The following is a 27,559-nucleotide window of genomic DNA, read 5'->3' on the forward strand; positions in this document are numbered from 1 at the left end:
CATCAAAGCCCTGATCAGCTAGTGTCGAAAGAGACCATCACATGGTAGCAGGCGGCTAATTAGAGTGCTGGTCAAAGTAAGAGGGCTGCAGAAAAGGCAGCTGCAATGCTGGCTTGTATTTCAGCAAGCATTGTGTCTATAGATCAGTGAAGCTGAACTCCTCTGGACGGCCAGTTTGACCAGACCAGGTTTGTGTTCAGTTTGGAGTAGAGAAATATTGACTAGTTAGAGGAGGAACATCAGAGGCCAAGGATCTGTGACCATTGAAAACAATTACGTGGATATAAATGTGTTACTTGGGTTGACACAATGAGACTTAATTAGGAGCAATGGTATAGTACTAAGAAATGAAAAAAATGGCACTGACCACCAGCAAGAACTCCTGACAAGGATGCATTTGAGCAAGGACTTTGAGACGGTCTCCCGAAGCGGTGGACATGGCAGTACTCTAGCTGACGGCTAGGCTGGACTAGTCCGCAGAAAAAGCACTGTAGGGACAAATCCTGCAATGGTAGAAGCATCTCCTAGGTGACTTTTGGGTTTTTGAGCTCTGATTTCTGTGGTTTTTGGCAACGAGATGATGATAAAGAGACCACTGTATTTCCACTGGTGTAGTACCCACGCTCTGCAGAGAGGAAAGGCATATCTCCCCGGGTGGAGGGGAAGGGAAGGCCGTCTGTCTGTACAGGTCCTACCCACAACTCTTATTTTTGGCTATCTGTATCATTCAGCGAACGCCCAGTACTTTGCAATCCATTATTAGCGGTGCGTGGTGGTTATAGCGTGGTAGTCCCACAGAGCCTAGTCGTGGCTGGTCCCTTTGTGCCTGTAAGTACCGTAAGGGTGTCGCCTGCCCCAAAGAGCTGCCTACCAAAGGAGAGCACGAGAAAGCGTGTAGCGCAGCAAACCGGGAGCAGGAGGAAACAGCGAGACGGTTGTTCTTGGGGAACTAACCGGTGATCACCGCTCGCGGCGTGGGTAGCTCCCGCCAGGGTGTCCTGTAGACGTTGCACCTCTGGTGGGTCTCGGGGAGGGAGCGGGGTAATGCACTCGTCCTGGTAGGGTGCTGAGGGAGAAGCATGAAGGGGCTTGCTGGAAAGGGACATTTCTCAAAGGGAAATCCTGCCTGGCGGTCTTGACCCAGGTATTGCGTTGATGGTTGTGTTCCTCTGCAAGAGGCGCAGGACCAAAACAGTCCATGAAGGACCTTAAATATCGTGACCAAATAGCTCATGCTTGTTAAGGGAGGGGGGGAAATCTGGGGAGGGATGCAGGGGGCATAGGGAAGATATGGCTCGTGGTACGAAGGTGACTTCAGTGCTCGAGTGACCAGGCTGGCATAGTCTACCGAAAGGGAGAAGCTGTGATAGCAGAGTTACAGGGCGCTGAGGACCTGGAAGAGTTTGGGCTTTCTAGGTAGCTGGAAGACCGGATCTCAGTGTTACCAAGAAGGTGCAGGAAGCTTTATACATCCTGGATGTATCCTGCGGGTCTGGAGGGAGGGCCCAGTCGAACGCAGCCAGGACTAAGGGAGAGTGGCCGGGGCAGTCGTGAGTGCAGCTTTGGCCGTGTTGGGCTGGAGTTGCCCCCTAAACATGCAGAGAAGGTACAGGGGAGGCAGCGGTTTGTCTGCACGAAGCAGACTTATCCCAGCCAGCAAGGTGCATCTGCGTCCTTGGCTTAGCGGCGATGCAGCCCTGTTTCTGTGTGACGGGATGCTGGAGGGCGGAGGGAGCCGGCAGCGGGGTCCCAGGGGCTCCCTGCTAAAATCTGCCGTGGAGCTGGCTCAAGGCATCTCTCCAAAGGCTCGTCCGGCTTGAAATTCTCATGTTAATATTTTTTAAAGGCTCTCGGCTGTTTGGGGTGAAACGCTGCGGCTACCGTCTTCAGCAGGGTCTTGCACGCATGCCACCGTGCTCCTCTCCAGGAGTCTCTTGCTTTTCGGACTTCTGTAGCGAGTGGCAAAACGAGGGGCCTGGCCCCGTCCTCTTCCGCCTCCCTCGTGACCAACGGGTTGCACGCTCCCTTGACCAGGCGTGCTCGGTGGTTTCGCTGGCTTCGTTCTTCGGCCTCACCCTCGCTGCTTTAAGTCAGCCCCGCGCTCCAGGAGCTCGTTAGTGAGCCGCTCGCTATCGTGCAGCCCCCGGGCCGTGGCGGGGCCGCCGGCTCTGCGCGGTGTGATGACTGTCTGTGCGGGCTGTGCCTTCTCGCTGACTTACTCGCCTTTCTGATTCTGTCTTTCTCCCCCCTTCTGTTTGCCTTTCAGGTCCACGCCGTACTGGGTGCAATGAAAGCTCCATGCAGGCCTTACCATGGAAGGCTGTGACTCGCCTGTCATCTCTGGGAAGGACAATGGGTGCAGCATCCCTCAGCACCAGCAATGGACTGAACTTAACAGCACCCACCTCCCTGACAAACCCAGTACTATGGAGCAGTCCGCAACGGAAAACCACGGGCCCCTGGACAGCCTGAGGGTCCCCTTTAACGAGCGCATCCCAGACAGCACCAACTCGGCTGGCCCCAATACGGAGTCCACGAGCAAAGAGGTCAGCTGCAACGAATGCTCAGCCTCCTTCGCCAGTTTACAGACCTACATGGAGCACCATTGCCCCAGTGCCCGCCCCCCGCCTCCGCTGAAGGAGGAGAGTGGGAGCGACACCAGTGAGGAGGGGGACGAGGAGAGCGATGTGGAGAACCTGGCTGGGGAAATCGTCTACCAGCCAGACGGCTCGGCATACATTGTCGAAAGCGTCAGCCAGTTGATCCAAAGCGGGGGAGCCTGTAGCAGTGGCAATGGCAACAGCAGTGGGGCTCTCCCTTCGCTCTTTATGAACTCTCTACCCAGTGCGGGGGGCAAGCAAGGGGACCCCTCCTCTGCTGCCCCCGTCTACCCACAGATCATTAATACTTTCCACATAGCCTCATCCTTCGGGAAATGGTTTGAGGGCTCAGACCAGTCCTTCCCGAATACCTCAGCCCTGACGGGCATCAGCCCCGTCCTGCACAGCTTCCGCGTTTTCGATGTGCGACACAAAAGCAACAAGGATTACCTGAACAGCGACGGTTCTGCCAAAAGTTCCTGTGTATCCAAAGATGTTCCCAACAATGTGGACCTGTCCAAATTTGATGGCTTTGTGCTCTATGGGAAGAGGAAGCCCATCCTGATGTGTTTCTTGTGCAAGCTGTCCTTTGGGTATGTCCGCTCGTTTGTGACCCATGCAGTGCATGACCATCGAATGACTCTAAGTGAGGAGGAGCGGAAAATTCTTAGCAATAAGAACATCTCCGCTATCATCCAAGGGATAGGCAAAGACAAGGAGCCCCTTGTAAGTTTTCTGGAACCAAAAAACAAAACCTTTCAACACCCTTTAGTTTCCACAGCTAACCTCATAGGCCCTGGACACAGTTTTTACGGTAAATTCAGTGGCATTCGAATGGAAGGTGAAGAGGCTCTCCAGGCCGGGACTGCCGGTGGAGCAGAGCAGCCACAGTCAGGCATCTTGGCGCCTGGTGCCCTCTTGAACCTTGGTGGGCTGACCAGCTCGGCTCTGAAGACCCCAATTACCTCAGTCCCCCTGGGCCCACTGGCTTCCAGTCCTACCAAATCCTCAGAGGGAAAGGACCCTGGGGTAGCAGAGAGTGAGAAGCAAGAAATGGGTGACCAGGATAGCCTCTCGGAAAAGGCAGAGCCAGCTGAGGAGGTGGAGGACGACGAAGAGGAGGATGTGGAGGAGGAGGAGGAGGAGGAGGAGGAAGAGGAGGAAGAGGAAGACGATGATGAGGGTTGCAAAGGACTGTTTCCGAGCGAGTTGGAGGACGAGCTGGAGGACAGGCCCCACGAAGAATCTGGGGCTGTGGCAGGTAGCAGCAGCAAAAAGGACCTTGCTCTCTCAAACCAAAGCATTTCTAACTCTCCCTTAATGCCTAATGTGCTCCAGACCCTGTCCCGGGGCACAGCTTCTACTAGTTCTAATTCTGCTTCTTCCTTTGTCTTTGATGGTGCAAGCAGGAGGAATCATTTAAGCTTTAACAGTGAGGGTGGTGGAGCCAGTGTGGCAGAGGGCGGCAGGAGGTTGGACTTTATCGATGAAAGTGCCAATAAAGACAATGCCACAGCACCAGAACCAAATGAGAGTGCAGAGGGCGACGACGGGAGCTACCTCTCCCATCACCAGCATGCTGGCCCCCTCTGCGAGCTTGGGGGTGGGGAGTGCCCCTCGGGGAGCGGTGTGGAGTGCCCCAAGTGTGACACTGTCCTGGGCTCCTCACGATCGCTAGGCGGCCATATGACCATGATGCATTCTCGCAACTCATGTAAAACGCTGAAGTGTCCCAAGTGCAATTGGCACTACAAGTACCAGCAGACACTTGAAGCGCACATGAAGGAGAAGCACCCCGAGCCCGGTGGCTCATGTGTCTACTGCAAAAGTGGGCAGCCACACCCACGGTTGGCACGGGGCGAGAGCTACACTTGTGGTTACAAGCCTTTCCGTTGCGAGGTCTGTAACTACTCCACTACTACCAAAGGCAACCTCAGTATTCATATGCAGTCCGACAAGCATCTCAACAACATGCAAAACCTGCAGAACGGAGGGGGGGAGCAAGTCTTCAGCCACAGCGCTGGGGCGGCGGCAGCGGCTGCGGCGGCGGCAGCGGCTGCGGCAGCAAACATTGGTAGCACCTGTGGGGCCCCCTCGCCCACCAAACCAAAAACCAAACCCACCTGGCGGTGTGAGGTATGCGACTACGAGACCAATGTAGCTAGGAACCTTCGCATTCACATGACCAGTGAGAAACACATGCACAACATGATGCTGCTTCAGCAGAACATGTCCCAAATCCAACACAACCGGCACCTGGGCCTCGGCAGCCTGCCCTCGCCGGCTGAGGCTGAGCTTTACCAGTACTACCTGGCACAAAACATGAATCTGCCCAACCTGAAGATGGAAAGCACTTCCTCTGATGCACAGTTCATGATGGGCGGATTCCAGCTCGATCCGACCAACCCTATGGCAACTATGGCTCCATCTCTAGGTGAGGCTCAACTGTTTTGCTAATGTGATGTCTGTGTGTGTGGGGAGGAGTTTCCTGTGCCGGAAAGCCCGGCGGGCGGGTGGATGGAGGGCTGTCCAGCAGGTCGGCTTTCCCCAGGCCCACCGGTCATTCGTGCATACTGCGGTAGGGCCCCATCCCTGCTGGACTCGTTTTCTCATCTTTAGATGTGTCAGAGCATCCTTTTGTGTTTCTCTCAATTTTTTTGTTTTTCCTGTGCATTTTGGAGACCTCTGGCTGGAGTGAAACTGGGGGGGATGCTGCGGGTAGTCCCTGCCAGCACACGTGACGTGTTCTTCGACACCCCCAGCAAGGAGGCCTCTGTGACGCCTTCCACACACGTGGTCTTCATTTGGAGAGGGAGGCGCTCGTTGGTGTTTTCTTTTCCATATTGGTGGGTTTGGGGAGAGTGCGGCACTTGCCAGCCAGACTCTGCTAACGAGGGTGTTTGTTAGGTTACTTAATCGCGGGGAAGCTGAGTTGCACAGAGGTGTTGCCCCGATTGGCTGGTGCGGGTAGACGAGATGGAGAAGTGCAAAGGATGTTTGTAAAGCGCACTTTGTGTTGGTGGAGACCGTTTCACCGGATGCTGGTTGGAGGTGCGAGACGCTCGGACTTGGCTGGTTGGGCAAAGAAGGATTGGCCAGACTACTTGTGCGTGGGAAGAGGAGAGAGTCTGTCTTTTTGAAGGGGTTTGTCGTCCGTGCAGGATGTTCACTAAATGGATATTTTCCCCTTGCACCCAAGTTCCTGGCCTGAAAACAGGACATTAATTTGTATTTGTGCACAGCACCGGTTGGTGCAGCGAGACTGTGTAAAGTCGTAGTCTCTAACCTGGGGGACTTAACCTGAGAGTGAAGTTAATATCGGGGGTGGGGGGCCAGCCCCTAGACCGCTAGAGCGGCACGTCAGGAGACAGGAGTGGCAGGCACCTCTTCCCCACGGGCACTTACCCAGTCGCCCATGCATCCCTACAGATCTGTGCTGCCCAGAGCCAGTCCAGACGAAACGAGGCCGCGTGGCAGAGCCCACCGCAGCTGGGGCAAGTGCAAGGGAGGTCCCAGCTGGCCCGGCGCTTCCTTTCCACCCGTTACACTAAAGCACTCCATTTCCAGAAGGAAACCATCTGCTTTAGCTACATCCCTGTGAACTAATCCTGCTCCTATGCTCTCTGCCATTTGTAACCTTTTCCATCCATTGAAATGGGATGGGTTGTCTTGGTCAGCCTCCATTATTGCTAATGCAGCGTAATCCTAGCTCTTCCCCTTCCCTTCTCTTGTGCCCTATAGCAGTAGTTACTGTTGCGCAGAGGGGGTTGAGAAGCTTAAGTCTGAAGACAAAAACACCAGCAAGTTAAATAGATATGCGTATAGATATGGAGGAATGCAAGTAGTTATAAGCCAAATGCAAGCAGTTCGAGGTGAATGTAATGACAGGTTTTTTTCCATGCGCCTCTGCTGTCCTGGTTTGCCTCTCTCAGGCTGGTAGCGGGATGTTGTCTGCGAGTGTTTTTTCTCAGCGATTCCATGTTGGCGATAGAAATAATTTCTACTTGTTCGTTTTGTGCCTTGTTGCCTGCAGTGTTCCTAGCGGTAGCCAGGCTGTTGAGATTTCCTGCGAGAAACTCTGTCCCCAGCTCACCTGCCTAAAGCCAGAGGGAAGCTTTCAAGAGAGGCAATGGGAGTCTCTCAACTGCGGTCTCGTTCTTCAACGACTCCAACTGAATGCAGAGATCTTGAATGCATCTAAGCTTATGTGGGGAGTGATTTATGACTCAGGCACTTGATGACTACAGGTCTTGAGCCTGAATCAGGGGAGGGGGCTTTCCATGTGGATAAGCACTTGGCACAGATCCAGCTATTAGGATAAATCTTTTACTTTGGCTCTGTTGCGATTGGGTTTGCGCTGTATGGATGCATCTCGAACCTCTTGCCCCTTCCCCTGCAGTCATGTGTCACCTCTTCTCTTCATTTTTGTTTGCTGAGATCTAAAAACACGGTTTTTGTTTTGCAATCTAAGCAGACGAGGAGGTTTGCCTTTTTCAGCAGATCTGGCTCCGAGTGGAAGAGTCGCGGGTTGTTCAGCGGGCTCCATTTCCATCCGGTTGACTCCCGGTTGGGAGCAGACTGATTCAAAGCAGTAATTTCAGTTACATGTCAGAGAAATCTTTCTGGTGGGGAGGGAAGTGATGGAAAAACCGATGAAGCCCATTGTAGGGTGCTACAAGTGAGCAGGCCACGTACCGCAGTAAGTGCCCTGGGGCATCGCTCTGTGCCCTGGCGGAGATGGAGGAGACGAACCGGCGCAGCGGTTGGGATTGCGAGTAGCAGGTGGAGGAAGGGCTCCTGTTCTGGGTGAGCTCTGGCACGTGGGAAGGAGTCGTGTGCGTGGGGGCTAGTCCTGTGCTTTCTGGCACTGGTTTTCAACCTGTGGTCCATGGAGGCCCTTATGTCTAAGGGACCCGCAAAAGATGACATTATCGATCAAAAGTAGGTGAATACCCACTCTTACAATTCGGAGGGGTGTGCATTTTCATTCAAAGTTTGCTCTGGGTCCACAAATGAAAAAAGGTTGGAAAGCACTGGTTTATGGGCATGGTTTTATACTCCAGGAACCTGGGCCTTGCATCCAGAACGTACCAAATACTCCAGTTCCCTGCCCTTCCCTGAACAATAACAGTTATTATTGAATTGCACTTTGCAGGGAAGAGATAATAGCACATGTCATACAAGACGGGCGTTGAAGGCTGGAGAGCTTCAACCAAAACCACCCAGAAACACGTGCTCTAGAAAGAGCGCGTGCTGGCTTCTGGATTTTGCAGACTCTGCAAGCCGGCTCTTCAGACGTAGCCGACTTCCACTGGTGGCTGTGCCTCCGTAAACCACTGATTGCATGGAAAGAAAAATAAGGGATAGCATCTCCTCTTTTTTTTTAATGAGCCAGTGTCTGGGAGGCTGCTCGGATCTAAAACGCCCCCCGGGCAAGCAGGGACACAGAGTCAGGGTTAAGTACCGAAGGAGAGAGATCGTCCCACGGCAGCTGAGACGTCAGGGGAGGAAGGAAGAGTGCAGTCCCTCGGGAGAGGCTCGTGGTTGGGTTCTGTGTTTAGCCATGAGATCCAGGTAATGGAGAGCAAGCCTCCCCTCTGTCCACATCCTTAGGCCTTTCTAATGACATAAATAAGAGCTTGCTGTATTAATTTGCTGTAAGTGAATGGAGGTCAGCTCTTGGTTTAGCTGGGTCAATGATGATTTGAAGAGCAGGGATATGACAGAGAGAGAGGGAGCATGCTTCTTACGGGCTCTCCCCGACACACGTACTCGTGCACTTCCCTGATCATTAGCCATCATTCTTTCCCGGGCATGCAGTCTCTCCTCGGCCAGCCTCCCCTCTGAGGCTCTCGGCCATTTTGCATCGTTTAGCTCTGACGGGTGCCGAGGTCAGATATGAAGGAGCCTCACACTTGGGAAGCAGCTGCTTCCTGCTCTTGCCAGTTGCTTCCTCCTGACATTGCAGCACCTTGAGGCCCGACATGCAGCACCTGTAGCACTCGCACCTTGGCACCGGGGCGAGAGAGTCTCTTGCTCGGTGGGGCCTAGCTTTGGAGGTAGCAGGAGGTGACTTAATGGGATCTCTCTCCTGCTTTCTTGCCATCGTGAGCAAGTAGGAGAGCCTGGTGGAGTGTTTCACTGCAGAGACCCGACTCGGCAAGGAGTCAGATTTTTCTGGTCTCTTTGACTAGCAAGGGGCAGCGTGGCGAGCGCGGGGCTGGGCAGCAAGGGCCGCTCGGCTCTGCAAATCCGAGGGCTGGCACTTTGTTCCTCGAACCGGGCGGAGGCTTGGGCGGGGGAAAGGAGGACTGAGGTACGTTGCTTTGGGCGCAGGGCCTGACGGGTTGTGGTACAGGGCACGCGGCGGGAGGGAACGGTCTGGGTTGATCCTCTCGGTGGGTTCGGCATGAGCTTTTCTGACTCTTTTCCCCTCTCCTTTGTGCAGTGGGCGGAGAGATCCCCCTGGACATGCGGCTGGGGGGCGGGCAGCTGGTGTCCGAGGAGCTGATGAACCTGGGCGAGAGCTTCACGCAAACGAACGACCCTTCCCTGAAGCTCTTCCAGTGTGCCGTGTGCAACAAGTTCACGACCGACAACCTGGACATGCTGGGGCTGCACATGAACGTGGAGCGCAGCCTCCCCGAGGAGGAGTGGAAGGCGGTGATGGGGGACTCGTACCAGTGCAAGCTGTGCCGCTACAACACGCAGCTCAAGGCAAACTTCCAGCTCCACTGTAAGACGGACAAGCATGTGCAGAAATACCAGCTGGTAGCACACATCAAGGAGGGTGGCAAGGCCAACGAGTGGAGGCTGAAGTGTGTGGCCATTGGGAACCCTGTACATCTGAAGTGCAATGCCTGCGACTACTACACTAACAGTCTGGAGAAGCTGCGTCTTCATACAGTTAACTCCAGGCATGAGGCGAGCCTGAAGCTCTACAAGGTAAGGGATGGCTTCTCTAACTTTTCCTTGCGGGGAAGCATCTAAGACACTGTTTTGAGCCAGAGTGGAGAGGGAGCTTAAATCCTGGAGGGGATTTGGCCGTAGTCTCTTGCAAGTGGGCTCCAGCCAGCTGGTATCATTCATCTCCTCAGCTTGCATTTTGCTAGCGATTCCCTCGAGCTCTTGACTCCTTAGGCCAGGCCTTTCAGAAGTGACTAGCAATTCGGAATATCCATTTTGAGGTGCCTTAAGCGGATCGGGTTTTTCAGGAGGTGCTGAGCCTCCGTCATCTGAAGACCCGGTGCAGTAAGACGTGTCGCGGTGACCATCCACAAAGCAGCGTCGCTGCTGAGTACCTTGGTCCAAAGCACTGTTCTCCATTCCCGGTCCGGGACGGGGCGCGCCGGGTGGGGTTTTCTCCCTCCGAGGCTGTGCCCGCAGAGCTTGGAGACCTCTGCATGGTCGTGCTGGCACGGAGAAGGCATGTGGGCAAGCTCCCGTTTCTTTTGCCCTGTTTGGATAGGGCTGGTGGTTTGTAATTTAAACTGCTGATTGAGCCTACATGTGAAAGAGGGCAAAAAGGAGGGAAGACCAATTCTGCCTGGATATGCACGGTGTTGACGGGAGGCGCTCTGCCCGTCTTGGCCATCCGTTCGCCAAGCGTGCTAAGAATTGGCCCCCAGCTGCCATCTATCTGGGTTTGTCTTCCCCCCGCTTGTCTCCAGTTTTCTGTCCTCCCCGGAAGCACCTTCTCGTGCCCTGCCTCGCTGCTGCTCCCCCGTGGCCCCCCTCTCCGAACCCTGCGGGCTGTAACCCAAGAGGAGCGCCGGATACAGTAAATAGTCCTTTCACTCGCGCTGCAGAATTGCTCCAGACGTTTCTATTGATTTTCACTGGACTTAAAGCTTCACCTTTTTCTCTAATCATCCCATAATGGCTTTAGTATGAACAGTCAGGTACAAAATGCCATAAATCTAAGCAGGCTCACTTCACATACCTTCCACTCACACATGCCCTGTCTTTCTCGCTGTCTTCTCATTTTGCTCAATTTTTGTATTATCTTTTTTCTCCCTTCCTTCCCTGATATCTAAAGAGCTATTCAATATTTTTATAGACTTCAAGCACTCTCGTTTTGTATCCTGTATCTTCTTTTCTTCCTCTTGCTCTTCCTTGCTTTGTTTTTCTGTTTGAGCACTATTTTCTTACGTCAGGTGAGCTCAGACCTCGTATAGCCCCCGCCACACTGAGGAGGGACGCATGCCTGGTGGAAATGCGTGCCGCTTTTCAGGAGATGGACCGCTGCAAGGACGTCCAGGAGGCAAGGGGAAGCGGTGGGATGACAGGGCCTGCTGGAGTAACTCTGCCCCGACTCCCTGGGAAGTGCCGCCGGGCTCCTGCGAGCTCTGCTGCCAACACGACTAAATCCTCTCCTAGCTCTTTGCTTCCATATGTCCTCTTTCAGGAAAGTTGAAAGAAGAAATGCATGAGAATGAGTTTAGGCTGGAAGTGGGGGCAAGATGGAGCCCCAGGGGCTGGGTGAAGGTATCTGGGAGGCGGTTCTGTTTTCAGGAGTCAAGCATCAGCACGTCTAAACTTTAATAGTCTCTTTAGACATTTTTATTGGTTCTGAACAAGAAAAAGTATTTATTTAGTTTTTAGATGTATATCCCCCCCCCCCCCCCCCCGATGTCTCAAGGGAGTTGCCACACTTAAAAACTTTCTTAGTTCAGGTTTTCTGGTTTGGCTGTGCTCTTTGGGGGGCAAGTAGTGAAGACGACAGCTGTGTGCCCCGCGCCCCGGGAAGAGGAGAGCTGCGGAGAGAGGAGGCGGCAGGAGCTGCTCCAGAAGTTGGTTCAGGAACCGCCGTCCCCGGGGCAGGGAAGGGGAGCTCGTTCCGACGGGCGCGTGGTGGATTCACTGGAAGTCCCAGATGCCCCTTCAGATGATCACAATGTTACTTGCCTCCGAGGTAAAAGGTCCCGTAAAACGCCAAGCAGAGGCAGAAACTGCTTTGGTTTCAAATACTTACTGTTGGCATCTGCCGGTCTGCCAGGCCAGGTGTGTGACCGGTACTGGTGTTGCACACCCACCGGGTTTGCAGGAGTGGGATGGACCCGACTGCCCTGAGATGCCCCCGACCCACTCCACTGTGAGCTCCGATTTGTGTTGCTGCCCCGTAGTAAGTGCGGGGCTGTCCAAGGAGCTCCTCGGGGAGGCTCCAAGGCCCAGCCTCGCGCGCGCTACCCCAGCGCTGGGTTTCACGGACGAAGGTGGCCGCGGATGGACCCGTCCACTAAGGTCTTGCTCTGGCCCTCCTCTGCCTCGAGTGGTTTGGATGCCATGGGTCCTTGACAACTGAAGCATTTGAAAGGAGTAGGAGTGGGGGTAGTTCATGGACCAGTTTCTCTTCTCTCAGACCTTGGTGTGGTCTGCAGTAAATTGAGATTGATTGGATGTTATTTTTCCTCTTGCTAATGTAATCCATTAGCCTGGCACATGCATAATCAGTTTAGAGCACAGTTAACTGGATGTAATCGAGTTCTTCCCTGTCTGCTGGAGAAAATCCTCTCCAGATGCTGCCTGGGTGAGAGCACGCACTAGGCTTATCACACACACAATCCTCCTTACTCTGCCATTTTCCTTTTAAATCGCATGTTATTGGCTGCTTGGCTTGCCCAAGAGCCACTTCCTGCTCTGCCACTTGCTGCCGAAAATACAGTCCCAAGACTTCGTTAGCCCGCAGCGCGCTGGGCCTCCGAGTCCTCCCCGGGAGGAGCATCCGGTGCTGCTGGGGGACAATGAAGCGAGAGAAGCGAGTTGGAGCTTCGCCCCCAGCGTCTGGTGCGTTGCATTCGCTTCTCCCCGCAAAGCGCCGGTGACATGGGGAAGGGCTCCCAGACCGGTGTTTCCAGCAGCGCTTCTCGCGAACATCGAGAAACTCGGAAGGCCTGACGAGCTTCCCCCGAACCACGAAGCCCAGACTGGTGCTGAGATCCCAGGGGCAGCCTGGGCCAAGAGGAGGCAGAGAAATGCCCCCGCTGTTTCACCACTGGTCTCCTTTCCTTTGCCCCAGGGTGCTTTCTGTCGCTCAAACCCAGAACATGCCCACACTCACGTTTGTTTTGGTTTAAATATTTGAGAAGGAGCAAAGAAAATGTGCTGGAAAGAAACCTTTCTTCTCTAGTCGAAGCACAAGGTCTAATGGATAAGGCAGGGGCTGGGAGTTGAGATACAGGCTCCATCTGGCTTTGCTGCTGACTTGCTGGATAACCATCTCGGTGAATGCTTGAACTCCTTTTCTGAAGTGCGGGGAGATTTTTGGATGAAAAGTGCAAAGTGTTTCTGAGATGACCGGTGTCAGCACAGATAGTGTGCACAGATAGCGACTTTTCCTCCAAATTTAGTTCAGATTCACCAGGAGCGAGGCCCTTCTGGTGAAATGTTGGGGGGGTGGGGATCTGTGCGGTCAGTGCTTTGGGCGCAGGCGGGGCCCTTTGCTGGCAGTTCAGCACGTGGGGACCAGAGACTGTTAGGGCTCCCGCTTCTTGTGGTGGTCCTGCACCCCTTGTACTCGCCTCAGGGGCTCGTGTCCAGTGAAAAGGAGTGCGCTGGACACGGAGCAGTGGGAAGGGGACGGGACTGCGATCAAACTGCCTCTGCATCCGGGGGGAGCTGCGGTCCCCTTCCCCTGCACCGTCTCCTGCTCTGCTGCCTTTCCTGCGTTCCCTGCCTGATCTGCTGCTCCGCTTTCTGCTCCCTGCCCCATCTATCCCTGTGCTCCCTGCTCTCTCCCCGCTCTGCCGTGTGCCACGGGCATGGAGGCTGCCAGGGCCGGCTGTGCGTCTGCGCTGCAGATTGGCCAGCCCTGCTAGAGATGTGCAAGCGCTCCGCTGCCGCAGCCAGGGTGAGCTTGCGAGCAGTCGTGTAAGCGCAGCCGCTGTGCAGCGAGCGAGCGAGCGAGCGGGGCGCTCAGTCAGTGTCAGGGCACGGTGCCATATGACACCTGCTTGCCTATTAAAGCCTGTCGTCTTGGTCGGCAGTTTTTGCCCAGACGGCTCGGCGGAGGCCTGATCCGACTGTGCAGCATGCGATCCCGTGGGGGTCGGGTCCATTACGCTGGCAGAACGGCTGCGTGGGTACTTTCACTTGAGAGAGGCTGGGACAAAGCGCTTATCCGCAGGGAAAGGGTCAGTGGGGGGAAGATTTTGCAAGGAATTGGTCCCCTTGAGCAGGAGCCGAGGCTGACCGCATCCCAAGGCAGGTGTCAAAGCAAGTCGTCTAAAAGTCTCCTTTCGGAGCACCAGGAGCCCGGTTCGGGGGCCGCCAGAGGAGCGCGCCGCCTGGCGTGTTTGCCGAAGGGCACAAGCGCGTCCCGGGTCTTCGCAGCTGGTAACTCGCCCCTCAGCAAGGGGGGAAGCAGGAGGGGACCGAAGATGTCCCAGTGCCTGGAAGCAGTTGCACATAGAGGGTCTTCGTTATGCGACGGGGGAAACGGTTCAATCGGCGCCTGCGGCACTGACCGCCAGACTCCCCTTTCCTTTCCTTTCCTTTCCTTTCCTTTCCTTTCCTTTCCTTCGAGCTGCCGGGTGCCACGCTGGAGACCTGCCGGCTGGAGGCGGCCGCGGCGCTGCTGTCTGAGTGGCAGAGCGCTGGGGAAGCTAGGAGCCTGTTGCAGAGCTTGTTGCTAATTAGCTGATCTTTAATTGCTGCTGTTTATTCAAAGGAGGAACTGGTCTAAACCAATTGTCATGGTCTTGTTTTCTGTAGGGACCGCAGCATGGCTGCGCCTCTCCTGGATGCTCTGTGGGAGGTTTCTGTCTTCTGGTTTGCTTTGTTGCCTTCCTCCTCGTGCTGTTTTCTCTCTTAGCCGGTCAGTTTGTGTCGCCGAGAGAGAGAAAACTGAACGTTGGGTACGACGCTGCGGGAGAATGGGGTACAGGGGCAGGCGGCGCTCCCGAGAGACGAGCGCTCAGACACCGGGGTGGGCGTCAGAAAGGTCCTCGGAGAGGAGACCGGGGACGTCCTTGCGCTGCTTCCCCTTCCTCGGGGGCCGGCCTGCTTTCTCCTGCCGGTGGTGCGCGGTCGGTGCTGTTGCTAAGAGCGGCCTGTCCTGCGTTATCGCCAGCCAGCTCTTTCTGTCGAATTCTTTGGCAGCAGAGCCGTTCCACATGCTTTGCAAATGAGTAGTCATGGCAAGCCCCACTTGAAGGGCAGCTATTTCTCCAAGCCTTACACAACAGTTTGGGACGAGAAGATGGGGAGAATCAGTCGGAGAACTGCAGAGCTGCTCGGGAGGCAGAAAGGAAATCCTCAGCTTGGAAGTGGCCCAAATGGCTGAAGTCTGAGCCTCTGCTCTTGCAGAAGGTGACGCCAGGCTGTAGTGACTGAGCGGCGCCCTCCCGCAGCGCGGCCCGGCCCGGCCCGGCGCGCGCTCACGTCAGCTTGGCTCGCGGCTTCAGTCCTGGCTCAGAAAAGATTCCTGCTTTCTAAATCGCCAGCAGTGACTTCTTGCTGCCCCTTGCTTGTCTTCAGAGGCCTCTCATTCAAGGAGTGACTGCTCATCCAAAATTTCTTGGCCTTAAGATCAGTGCTTTTATTCCCAGTAGAGCGCAAGCTGCAGAAGAGAGAATTTGTCTGCTTATGGAAATGCAGGCACTGTCCGTTCCCCTTACAAATCCGTGTCACCGAACCGAGCGTGACACCGTTTGCTTCGCTCCGTGCAAGAAGCGACTCTCATCCAGTGCTGGTTTGTTGGCAGTAGTCTTTACCCTGGGGCTCAAAGTCTCTGAATGGTGCTGTGCTTCCCCACGCAGGGGGCCTTGTGGCCAAGTTTGGTTCATGTAAAAGTGTTTTTTAAAAGGAAAGAAACTTAGAAAATTAACATTTATGAGAGGGAAAAAATTGAACTTTTTTTCTTGCCTTTGGGCCAAAGTTATGAAAGACTGGAGAGAAGAGGAAAGTGAAGCCCCCGGAGCTGGCACTGGCCCCACTGTCTGGAGGGGCAGGGGAAGAACCGCCGGCGGAAGAGGTGGGGTTTGGGGAGACCCAGCCTTAGGTGGCGCGAGCTTACTGACTGCTTTGCTTGAGCCCTGGGGCCCAGGTCTGGCTGCCCCGGGCTGTGTAGAGCTGCCCCAGGAAGGCCTGTCACCCCTGGGTGATGGGGCTGGATGGCAAGTGGGAACAGGCTGGGATCTTTTCCCCTAAACTTTCTTCCATCTCCATCTTGTTTGGGGTTCTTGGAACATGGAGCTGGCCACGTAGCATCCATCCTGCCCAGGAGAGGCCAGCTACATCCACCTTGATCTACTCTGTGCTTGGCTGTTTGATAGTTGCAGCCTTCTCGGTCATGCTGCGCTGCATCCAAAGCACCCTGGATCCGGCTCCCGGGCGTCGTGCAGTGTGACGGGAGTTGTAACTATAAAAAGTTTCCCGCAAGATCTTTAAATCCAGTGGGACCATAGTGGAGTGAGTGCACCTGTATAAATCCCCTGTGAGGTGAGAGTGCGGCAATCTGCCAGCCTTCGCTCATTGTGGGCTACGAGTTCAGCCTTAAGCGTCTGAACTGAAATGCGGCGTCAGGACTGGAGTGCACTCGAGTCTGGAACGAGCTGCTGAGTTGTGCAACGCTCACAGCTGAAGCATCATCTGAACTGGACCCGGGCTGGGTGAATCCCGAGCCAGACTGGGCTGGCCCCGTGTGGCGTGCCTCCGACGCCAGCAAGCCTCGCACCTTCTTCCAGGCCGAAAGGTGACCCGCCGCCTCGGCGCCCGAACCCAAAGGAGAAGCGTCTGCGTCGCGGTTTGTTTGGTGTGAGGGCAGTTACAAGGAGGAGCCAACCCTGCAGTAAATACCCTCAGTTCAGTCCTACTTTCCTGTCCTTTGGGACTCGTTAAGGAACTTAAATTCAAGTAAAATAGGTGGTTCACTTAACCCTTTCAGAAACCTCCCCTTGGTCTCATGCTCAGCGACAGACCTCTCTGGCAGTGAAGGAAGCTGCTGCACTTGGCATTTTTAATACAGAAATATCGGTGAAAATCAACACCTTCCTACTGTGATGTTGCTCCTTTGGTTGGAAGTGAGAGACTTCAGACACGGACCCGCCTGCTGGGTCTTTCACGTGGATGCGTCCGCGTGGTTTAGGAGTCTGCGCACCGATGGCGTCTGTGCGCTGCCTCCGAGTGCCTTCCCAAGCACGTCCGGCCAGCGTCCTAGCAAAGAAAGAGCTTGAATACTAACTCAACTAAAACAAAAGTACAACAAGAGAGCAGAGGGACTGCAGTGGTAACGGGAACAAGCCATCACGAGTCCAGAAGTTGGGATTTGTGACAGAGGTGTCCCATCCAGCCTCCCAACTTGTTCAAGTAAATTCAGACCCTCAGCTGCCGCGCAAGGTTTAGCATTCCCGCCAGCTATTTAAGGGTGGGCAAAAAATAGAAGTTAAGCTGGAAGAGGTTCTTTCATTCCCTCTGCAAAATCACTTCACAACTTCAACGCTAAACAGCTCTTTGATCTGGGTTTCTCTTCGTATCGCGGAAGCCAGTGTGCGGGGGCGGACTAGCTTAGAGGCCCTTGCATCCCAGCCCAGGGCCTTGGGTACCATCGCCGCAACTAGGCATCGTGACTGGGGTGCAGTACGACCCCTGGGAGGCAGCTCCCCGAGGGCTGAGCCAGCGCTCGCTCAAGTTAACACTTCAGTGTTAGTCAACATTTGCTTAACCTCCGCAAATGAGACGTGACCCGTTTGCCCGACCATGCCACATCTGGAAGCAGGGATCTCCCTTCTGCCAGAGCCGGGGTTTGAGTAGCGCTGTCGGCACCAGCCATCAGCACGCGGAGGGAAGCGGAAGTAGGGACGTCTCCTCCGACAGACCGATTAAACTGTGACTCATCAGCACTGCTAACGAGCAGTGGAGAAATGATCTGACAATTGTGGTGGCTGCTGGGGGTCGTCAGGCATGTTGCACATTTGAAACACCTGCTCTGAGAGCTCTTTCTCCGTGTCTGCCACTTCTTGCAGCGAGCGAGCGTGTCACGTCCGCCGCAGGAGCGTGAAGCCAGCGCAGAGGGGTGCAGCGGTGCGTGGTTGTTTGCTCAGACGAGAACTGCTGGGGTGACTTGGGCACTGTGGGGTGTGGTGTCGGGCTTGGAAACCCGCGGCTGGGGGCAGGTCTCGGAGGCGAAGGATCCCCGTACGCCTACGAGATCGAAGGAGGCACACACAGACACACACTTCTGAGCATGCGAGGGCTGGGAGCCATCTGCTTGGCATCTAGTCTGCTCAGAAGATCGAGACTCATTCGTTTCCATCTGCGTCGTTATTCCAGCGCTCCAAACGAGTGGGCCGGGGCCGTGCTGTCACATACCTCTCTTGCAAAATGACAAGCTTGAGAGCTGCTGCCTGGAGTGGATGCTGTCTGCTCTTCTCCTTTCTTCTGTCTGCGGGAACGACTTTATTCGTTTTACCTGGGAAGTAACAGCGGCTGTGCCAAAATACGAGCTCCGACACCTGCAGGCAGCAAGACGGGTAACCTTTTGCTGGGGTTTGCGCCTTCACGCTCTTCCCCTCCTTGTATGTATGTACTTATTAATCCCCCAGCCTCCGACGTCGTTGGAGCTTGAGCCTTTTGCGCTCTGCTTCTGCTAGAAGATCGTTGGTGTCTTCGTCCCGTGCAGTTAATCGCGCTTTCTGCAAATCACAGATGGGGATTTGTCCCTGCTCTTCCAAGTGACCGTCTCTTAACGGCCGTTTTCGGTACCGGGCAGGTTCCTGGTGCAGACGGCCCTCGAGTACCTTCCACATGAAATTGGCTTTTGACTCCTGTTGCAGTTGGTTAGCAGCACCGCTGCGCAGCTGCTTCCGTGTCCCGTGCCGGCTCCCACGGTGGGCGTTCGGTCTGGCTTTGGACAGTGCTCTGTGCACTCATTGCAGCGAAAAGTCACTGAAAATGGCGTGCAGGCTTCAGCGCTCGCTCTGTGATCTGTATGAAGTGTTAATGGCTGGAGATGCTGCAAGCCCGGCCAGCCACTGAAGGACTCGGGGTTCCTCTCCTCCCGTGCATCACTGGTTTCTATCCAGTTCTGCAAAGCAAATTAGGCCGTGCGTTACAGCCCAGTTGTCTGCGTGTTAGCCTCAGCTCTAGCACTGCAGCAAGCAGGGCCCACCAGGAGTAAAAGGCAATAAATACTGACTGACTGAACTGGCTGGTTTGACCAAATACTTTCCCACTCCGAATCTCTCCACTTCCATTGCGCACAGGATGGCTCCTCTTCCCCACCCTGCTTGGGCGGGAGGGCAGCTCAGATGCGACTGCCAAGGCGCAGACCAGGGAGAAGCTCCAGGGATGCATTTGGGGTAAAAAGTCAGTGTAGGAGCTTTCTTGATTTCTGTCCGAGCCATCTCGCAGCACCTTTCTTTTGCTACCCACCAAAAAGTGAAGTCTTGCTTCATCCCTTCTTTCTCCCTGTGCTGTCTTTAAAAGCAACCAAGCGAGGAGGGTTGTTGTGCAGACTCCTCTTCCAGTCGTCTGGGGTGGAGACGGCCTCCAGGCCCTGGCTTTCCGCGCCGTCCGGGCCACCAGCCGATTCCAGCTGCTTTGCAGCCAGCTGTGGCTGGAGCAGCGTTGTGCAATGGCTTGGCTAGAAACAGGGGCTTTGTCTGACTTGGTGATTTCCCCCCCAGACTCAGCTTCCTCGGTTCCTGCGTGTCCCGGCTCCGCGCCCGTTGGGCGCTCCGAGGCAGCCAGTGCAGGGCGGCAGGCAGCTCGGGGAGAGGGAAGGCAGGCAGGCCGTTCCCGGGGTGCTTTGGGAAGGAGTTCGCGTTGCCTGCCCTGCTGCCGGTCGCTCTGCTCTGCGGTGTGCCGGTACCTGTGCCGTACGGGTGCGTTGCCCATCTCCCGAACCTGCTGCGGCCGCCCCTGCGCCGCTCGCTCCTCCCGGTCTTTCTCGTGCTCCGAGAACGATGGTTTAAAAAAAAAAAGAAGTCACCTGGGGAAGTTTCCAGCAACAGTAACAAAGCCTGTCTCCACAGAGGGGAGGCTAATTACACAGCTAATTAATCCAGCAGATGTCACTTTAAATGCCTGCTTCTTTGTGCTTCTGTTGCACGTCGTGCTGGTTAGACAGACTTCATGGGCCCCGTTCGGATGCCAGCGCAGGCTTTTGGACGCTGCCGCTTCAACCCTGGTGTGCCTTGTGCCTCGTTACGTCTCGGAGGCTTGTGTCTAGGGCCTAGGCCTGGTGAGCCGAGTCTAGACGTTATTCAAAGTAGGTTGCAGTCAGAAGTAACGGCTCTCTAATGGCTATGATTCATTTAGAAGATCTGAAATATTATTATAGCTACCAGTAGCCTTCCTCCCAGCACTAAAGTATTGATCCTTTACCTCCTTACTCTAAAGCTCCTGGTAATTAGGCTGCAGTAAAACAAAAGGAGCCCCTGCCTGCTGCACCAGAGGCACTAGCAGGCTAAAGGACAAAAGCGGGACCTGAAGCCGGCGTGATGCGCGTGGCCGAGACCCGGTCTCTCCGGTTCCAGGGACCGTCCGCGCACCCGGGTCGGCCAGGACCGCTCGGCTCCTGGGAAGAGAGGCGCGGCGTCGGCGGTCCTGTCGCACCTAGGCAGAGCTGGTCTTTGCAGACAGGGCCAGGGCAAGGCCGGCTGGGGAAGGGGGCGCGCTTCAAGCTCTGTGACGCCGGCGCCTTTTGTTAACGCCAACTTCGCTCTGGAAGCCGATTCGTTTTATCTCCCCGGCAGCAGTCAAACCCCCCCTTGCTCATCAGAGCCCCGCTCAGCTGCCTTTTGTAGGAAGGCCAGAGGTGTGGGTCGTCCCAAGAAAATTCCCAGCTTGATGCTGGTGTAGGGCCGAATGTGGATGGTCCGGTTCCGAAAGATAAGTAGCTGTTGAGTAGAGCGACTGACCCTTCGGGGTCACTGCTAACTCGGTCTCCCGTTACAGAGGCAGCCGAACCGCCAGAGGCTCGTGGGTGTCAGTTCGTTAGCTGGCTCCTTTACGAGCTCTCATCCGAGTGGAGAGAGTCCATGGGAAGAAAAATAGGACAAAATAACAGCGGTGCAGAAAGAGCTGTGCAGAAGGCTGCGGCAGGACCAGTTGCCTACGTTGGTTGGCAGTCCTGTGCTAGCTCTCAGCAGACGCAGCTCTACTTGCAGTGTATTTTGTAGGCTTATCCTTCCTCTGTGCACGCATTTATTGTATGTTTTCTTAGGCTGACATTATTTCTGAGGCTGGCAGGTCAGGCAAGGGGTGCGAGTGCATCTTGAGGCAACAGCATTCAGCTTTCAGGTTGCGGGGAGCCTCCAGTAAGCGCCAGCAGCAGGCTACTGCCAAGTAAGGCAACAGCCAGGTGAATTCTGCCTTGGAGAACAAGGCTGGGGCTTGTTTGCAGGTGCCGTCGGTGCTGCTTTAGGATCTTAATTGCCATCTAGATCAACTACATTGGCAAACAGCGGCTCTGCTCCTCTTCCTCACTGAGAAGTTACCTTCTGGGGTGGAAAGGTCCATGCAGAAGGTCCCAGCGTCGGTGGAGGTGGGCACGTATTGGGCGTGGGGCGAGTGCTGGAGGTGGGAAGAAAGCAAGCACAATCCGGCCATGGTTAGGACGGGGCTGTCCCCAGCCATCGCTCGGCTGCCTTAGCACCCAGAGTCCCCAAGCCCCCCTTGCCCCTTGCTGCCTGTGCCCCAGGGCAGGGCAGGGCAGTGGGGTGGGGAGCCGGGGCAGGAATTGCACCCGCGCTTGTGCGGTGCAGCAGAGAGGGGGCAACGTCCACGCAGCATGCTCGCCGTGGCCTGTGTGCGGTGTGGCCCTGGGGGCGTAGGAGCTGGCCAGCCCTGGGGTAAAACAGATGGTGGGCTGCAGAGGGCAGCTCGTGGCCCCAGCTGTTTGGAGGGGGAACGGGGCAAAAGAGTCCAGGGGAGAGGGGTGCCTTTCTTGGGGTCTGGCAGTCTTCAGCAAGTGAGTTACCGCAGTTGATTCAGCGTAATGGATGTGTCCTCATTTCCCACAGCTGATGGGGATTATATCAGCTTGGTTTAACAGTCTCATTTTCTACTCCCAATGCACGCTTGTTTTAATGTGTTTCAGTTAATGAGGTAGAAGAGAGAATGAGGTGTTACTGTTTATACACAGACAGCGAGTCTGTGGAGAGGGCTCTCTTCGAGCCTGTGCAGCCGTTCCTCGTGCTCTCCAAGGGCCAGCTCCGGGAAAGCATTAGCTGGCGCTGGCACTTACACACACGTTAAGGCTGGGTTCAGCTGCTAGTCTCGGTAGCTTTGCTGGCGCATGCTTCTCCTCCGTTTCTGTGGGTTTCCTTTTGCATCGGAGGGACGTTACGTCACCGACAGCCGGGCACTTGTGCTGGCTTGGTCCACGGCTCGGCGTCGCCCGGCCCTTTCAGCAAGGGCCACAAGCGATGGGAAAAGCCACTGGGATCTCTCCGGGGTAAAAGGTTCACGTAAGCACTAACTTAATTCATACCTGCACCACCTCCAGTCTCCATTGTTTTGTTGCAGTGGCGCTCGCAGGCCCCGGACGCGAACGTGGTCAGGGCCACTGTGCCAAGCCTTGTATAAACAGGCAGATACGAAGCGGTCCCGGTCCCGGTCCCGGGCATTGCTGTGGCTCGCAGAACAGGTGCGTTCTCCCCCTGGCCAGCGTGGCGGCGATTAGCAAGATCCAGTGGAGCCGAGGCATTCAGTAGTTTTCACGCACGGCAGGTGCCAGTTTTCTGCGGGCTCTTCCCTCTGTGCAAATGCTGCCGACTGCCTCGTTGCCACTGGTACTTGGCCACGTGTCAGCCAAGGTAAGAGCGTACCGGCTGTTCCCGCGTGAGTTCACAGCATTTCTCTGCTCGTCCCGGAGGCTTGGCCTGCTGCCGCGTGCAAGAGTGGGTCGGAGAAACCGGCTTGCTCTGAGCAGGAAGCCGGGATCCTGCCCTTGGGGACGACCCGTCTGCGTTGGGGTTTAAACCCGTTTGTGAAACGGGTCTCTGGTTCCCAGCAAGCCAGCGGTGCCGGGGGCGAAGGCAGACGCTTGGTGTGGTGCGTGCTGCCGCGGCGTGCACGGGCACATGCACCGCATGCGCGCTGCGGGAGGGGGAAAGGACAGAGCATCTCCCGCAGCCGTGGATTTTGTGTGTCGGTGAGACTCGGCTATAAATAGTTAAACCTGTTATCTAACTTCTGGCCCCGCGCCAGCTGCTGGCATCAGTTGGCTGACAGCGCAGCCCGAAAGGCCCCGCGCGCCGCGCTCCTGAAGGCAAAGCGGCTGTTGGTTTAAGCAGGAATTAAACAATTACCAAGTCTTAGTTCTCTCCACCTTCAGTGGATTGACTCTATAAATTGTCAGCCTGTTGACATTTTAATGTGAATTATGTCATCTGGTATCCCCTTTGATTTCAACATGCCTCAGTTTGTAAATACATGAGCCTCTCAAAAGATTGTGGTTAGCATACACACAGGAGGCCTCGGGGTTTTTGGTGGGGAACGAGACAATGCCTGTGTCTCTCAGCAGCGAGTGCGCCTGGCATGGGAAGTCTTGCAGCTACACAGCGTGATCTCGGCGCGTGTGTGAAGGGGCTGTTCTTCACCACCGGTGTCCCATATGGCTCCTGTCACTGCTGCTCCATCTGCTCCGGCCTTGCACAGCTCCCCCGGCTGGGCCCTCGCCAGGCCGCTGGGCTCGCGCGCTGCGTATCCGCCCGTCCGGCGAGCTCACGCCGTCTTCCCCGGGCCTCTCTGGCTCGCTCGGCCCTGGTGAAAATGGGACCAGTTGCCCTGCGATGGTTACTACTGCAGTAGCACCGAGGAGCCAGCTAAGAACTAGGGCCGCATTTGTGCAGCACCTTGCACGACAAGGAGTAGTGTCCGGTCCCTGTCCTGAATAACTGGCAGCCCGAGTAGGAAGTGGACAAGACAGAGCCCAGGGGCCGGAGTGGACAGGGGGAGAGCGCGTGGTCACGGTGCAACGGAGAGCATGGAGTGCTGTTGGCTTGGGGTGGGTTTGGCTGGGAGGAGATCGGCTAAAGGGGAGGCAGGAGAGACCTGGAGCAGACGGCCTCGCTGCGCAAGGCTGGGGTCGTCTCTTGAGTGTCCACATGTCCCGAGTTGCCTGGACTTTCTGCACGGCTCTGCTCTGACGTCTTCCACCACGCTCGCCATGCGGGGACAGCCCACGTGGGTCCCAGGAGCCAGGAAGTGTGCGTGCGTGCAGGGAATCCCTTGTAACTAGACAGTCTGGGCACTTGTGTCACTTGGAGACCGTGGTGTTAGTATTTGCGAAGGGCCCAAGTGTGCCTCAGACCCTCACGCTTGATCAGCGCGCCTGTAAGGAGAGATGTGTGTGGTGGGGGAGAAGCCCCTTTCTCGAGGCTCTTGGGGTCAAGTTCAGTGCCAGGAGGGTGTGAGCCGGGGCCACGGCTTTTGGGCTTGCATCGCGTCGCGTCGCGTCGCGTCTCTTGGAGCGAGCAGATGCATATCTTTTCCAAAACCTTGAGCCTCTGGAACGACGGTCCGCTCCTCAGGGACACGAGATAACTGAAGGTGAATGGGCACGCGGATCTCATAAGGGTTCTTAAATACTTCTTGACTTTAGCTAGCACAAGACATGCACAGACCGACACAGAATAATCCGCGTACCTATATCTAGTTCTCTGCCTCAGTTTGCTCATTATTCACCATTTGTGGGAGCTCGATCTCGGTACTTGAAGGAGTTCGGGGTTCTTCCTCTCCCATACGTGCCTTGTCCTCTTCTGTAACCTTCAGACCTCTGTCAGGTGACCCGTGACCACCCTTGTCACTTGATCAAAGTCAAGTCCCTTCCAAGTAACCGTTGCCTGGTTACCAGCTCATTTGGCAGGACTCGTTTTCTTGTTTGCTTTTTGATTTGGCCGGGTCCTCTAGCATATCCATGTTATTGCCCAGGTAAATCTATTCAAATGTCAACAAGACTTGATAGCCCACTTTTCTGACCCAGGCCTGGGGGGGGGACGCAAATGTGCGCGTGCACACAAGTCCATGGACGGTTGGCAAGCAGCTCACAGTAACTCAGGTAAACTGAGTCGCATATAATATTTCATTAACATAATGCAAAAATAATACATTCTCCACCTGGCGCTTTTCTTGCAATGTGTGAACATTGCTCCAGACAGGATTATGCTTCTTTTTGCTGTGTTGTGATGCACAGTGCTAAATTTTATGTTGCCCTTCAGTGTGTGTGTGCATGTGCGTGTGTGCGTGCATGCACACGCTTCTTTGGGACTGCAGCCTGCGAACTTCCAAAGCAAGTAGTCCTCGTACCTGGCTGATCTTAGAAGCAACTTCACCCGCACAGGACAAATAGTGAACAGAAAGGTGGACAGAGGCACTTGAACAACTTCACCCGACAGCGTATACACGCACAGTAAAACTGATCCTGTGCACGGATTCCCATTGACAAATGGTAAGGGTGGGATTAACGTTCAGAAAATGTATCTGACATTTAAGATTAAAAAAAACAACCTTTATGTGGGTGTTGTAATTATTCCAAAATTAAGCGCTATAAATACAGGAAACTAGACTTAAAGTTCAGCAGAAAACCAGACATGCTGAGGAACCCTGCCCACTTCTCATAATTTCACTATTCAAGCCGTGGGTTAGAGAACAAAGAGATGGACCTTCCTTCCTAGAGAGTTCACTTTCTTGCTAAATCCATACCTGCTGCTGCGTTGAAAATCGGAAGAGACCGTTGCAGTGGCCTAGTCTGACTTCTGCTCACCCAGGCCACCCGTTTCTTTCTGTTTTAAGCCCAGAAACTCTATATTGATGTATAGAATAACCTTAGAAGATGCACGGTCTTGATTTAACGACTCCAGATGATGAAGAATCTGCCAGACCGCTTGGTAAGTCGTTTGAGTGGATAATTATTCTCACTGTTCAGAATTCATGCAGTATTTCTTGTCTGAATTTATCTGGCTTCAGCCTCCACGCACCAGATCTTGCTCTGCCATTTTCTGACAGATTAAAGAGCACTCTCCTACAGAAGTCTTCTCCCCACGCCAGGTGTTTGACTATGATTAAGTCCCCTCTTAATTTCTTGTGGATAAAGAAAATAGACTGAGCTTCTTTAAGTCTCTTATTATAGAGTTTATTTAATTCTGCCCTGTAGTGATGACATTCAATAATCATAAATCCGGATTTTGGTACACGTTAGTGTGTGTTGTCTTGGATTACTTGAACTTGATTTTTAAACACACTTTAAGATTTTTCATATATTTTTCCTCCCGGTGTCCTTACAGGGCAGAGCTAAGGTTGTCTGGGTCACTTAACTGCATTGTCAGATCTTCGTGTGCTTGGATTTATTTAAACTTCTTTCTGTTTCCTGGGTCGGTAATACTTGTTGTGAGGGGGAACGTCTCTCTTCCTTGTTTTTAATGCTCTGTGAGCTTACCTTTTGCTTGGCATTTTCTTGGAATTTTTTAAAGGTGTGGTGAAAAAAATAAGCCAAACCCCCACAAAAACTGCACGGGACATTTCTAACGAAGCTCTTTAGCAGGGGCAGGCAATGGTTTTTGTCCAGAGTGCCGAGAAAACCACCGTGTCTACCTTGGAAGTTGGTGGCGTGCCGGCATGGCAGAAAAACGAAGCGAGGGTGAGGGAGGGGGTACATGGCAGGACGTGCTGCGTGTTAGTGTAGCGAACTATTGTTGTGTGTAAAGTAAGTAAGGGTTTTTAAATGCTTAAGGAACTTCACTTAAAATTAAATTAAAATGCAGCTCTTACCAGTTTAGTGTGCTCCTTGCCCTTGCCCTTGCTTTGCTGGGGCTGGGGCTGGGGCCTGGGCAGGCAAGCAACATCTTCCCTCCAGGGGAAGGAGAGGATGTGCACGCTCGCGTGTGCGTGCCAATTTAAAGTCTTGCGTGCCACCTTTGGCACACGTGCCACAGGTTGCCAGCCCCTGCTCTATAGGATCAGCCCTCAATCCTTTCTTATAATTTTAGCTTTTAGGGTTAGACTCCGGTATGCTCGAGCAGCAAAGGCAGCTGGAACGGACTGGCCGGTTCTGCTGGATTTATGGCTGCTTCGTATTGCCGGAAGAGCAGTAGGTTCATAGGACGGTTTCCCCTTCCATGGTGCATGCCTCTGGCATAGCCCTGCTCACACTTTGCGCCTTACTTCACTCCAGCACAAGCGGATCTCCCGTCTCCCCTCCTTCTTGCCCCGAGTAGATGCGGTGCAGTTGGAAGTTTTTGTAAAATAAATATTTAACATGAGGGGTACTTCATTCTTGATAACTGAACGGTTCTCCTTCAGCTGAAGTGGGAGCTTAATATTTTACCCTTCAGGGAAGCCAGCGAGGCTGAAAGCCTCCTCCATTACCTATTGTTTTCGGAGGGCAGGATCCACAAGCCTGTAGCCACTGCTTTGTGTTCTTCCCAGGGCATGTGCGGGGCCAAACTTGCCTTAGTGCAGACAGTGGCTGCGTACACACGTTCAAATAACGTGGGAGAATTCGCCCAGGTATGTTTTCCAGGTAGAAAACCTTACCCTGAGGCAATCCACACGGGTTGCACTGCTCTCGGTGCTTCCCTTCGCACGCCCACAGACCCAGGACTCCTGCTGTGTTGCTCTACAAGCGCCCAGCGCAGCGGTGAGCGTTACCGGGCGTGTCAGCTGAGCGTGCGGGGCAGACACTTGTCTGTGGCTTTCTCAAGTTGGAAATGGGATCCGTGTACTAGTCTGCGGCTAACGCATGGGACATGGGTAGCGCTTGGGAGAGGTTTCTGGTCGCGGTAGATGGATCCCCCACACAGGATCTTTGTGTCTGCTAAACCTTGCTGGCACAGGTCACTTGGACTAGCGTGCGTCTCGGGAAGCAGCAGTGCCGCGAGCCAGGGCATGAGGAGCGGAGTCCGGCAGGAGACTTCAGGCGCGCTGGCACCGGCCTCGGCCTCGGCTCTCCTCCTCGTGCGCAGGTCTCGACTTCTCTCACGCCGTTGCGGGCCCGCGGGAGGGTGCACGGACAA

The 27,559-nt window shown here is 54.7% G+C and overlaps 1 protein-coding gene across 4 annotated transcripts in view; it reads left to right on the forward strand.

Moving 5' to 3' along the window:
• The window catches only part of ZFHX3 (zinc finger homeobox 3), an 813,079-nt gene that overhangs the window by 675,438 nt on the left and 110,082 nt on the right, over positions 1 to 27,559 (forward strand). For all 4 annotated transcript variants that reach the window (XM_059714010.1, XM_006258819.4, XM_059714011.1 and 1 more), the window contains 2 exons: positions 2,267 to 5,034; positions 9,049 to 9,545. In XM_059714010.1, the coding sequence (XP_059569993.1) occupies positions 2,313 to 5,034; positions 9,049 to 9,545 (3,219 nt within the window). In that variant the 5' untranslated portion in view covers positions 2,267 to 2,312. The remainder of the gene's footprint in view (positions 1 to 2,266; positions 5,035 to 9,048; positions 9,546 to 27,559) is intronic.

The sequence above is a fragment of the Alligator mississippiensis genome, chromosome 10, assembly GCF_030867095.1.
Source record: "Alligator mississippiensis isolate rAllMis1 chromosome 10, rAllMis1, whole genome shotgun sequence".
Classification (NCBI taxonomy): Eukaryota; Metazoa; Chordata; order Crocodylia; family Alligatoridae; genus Alligator; species Alligator mississippiensis.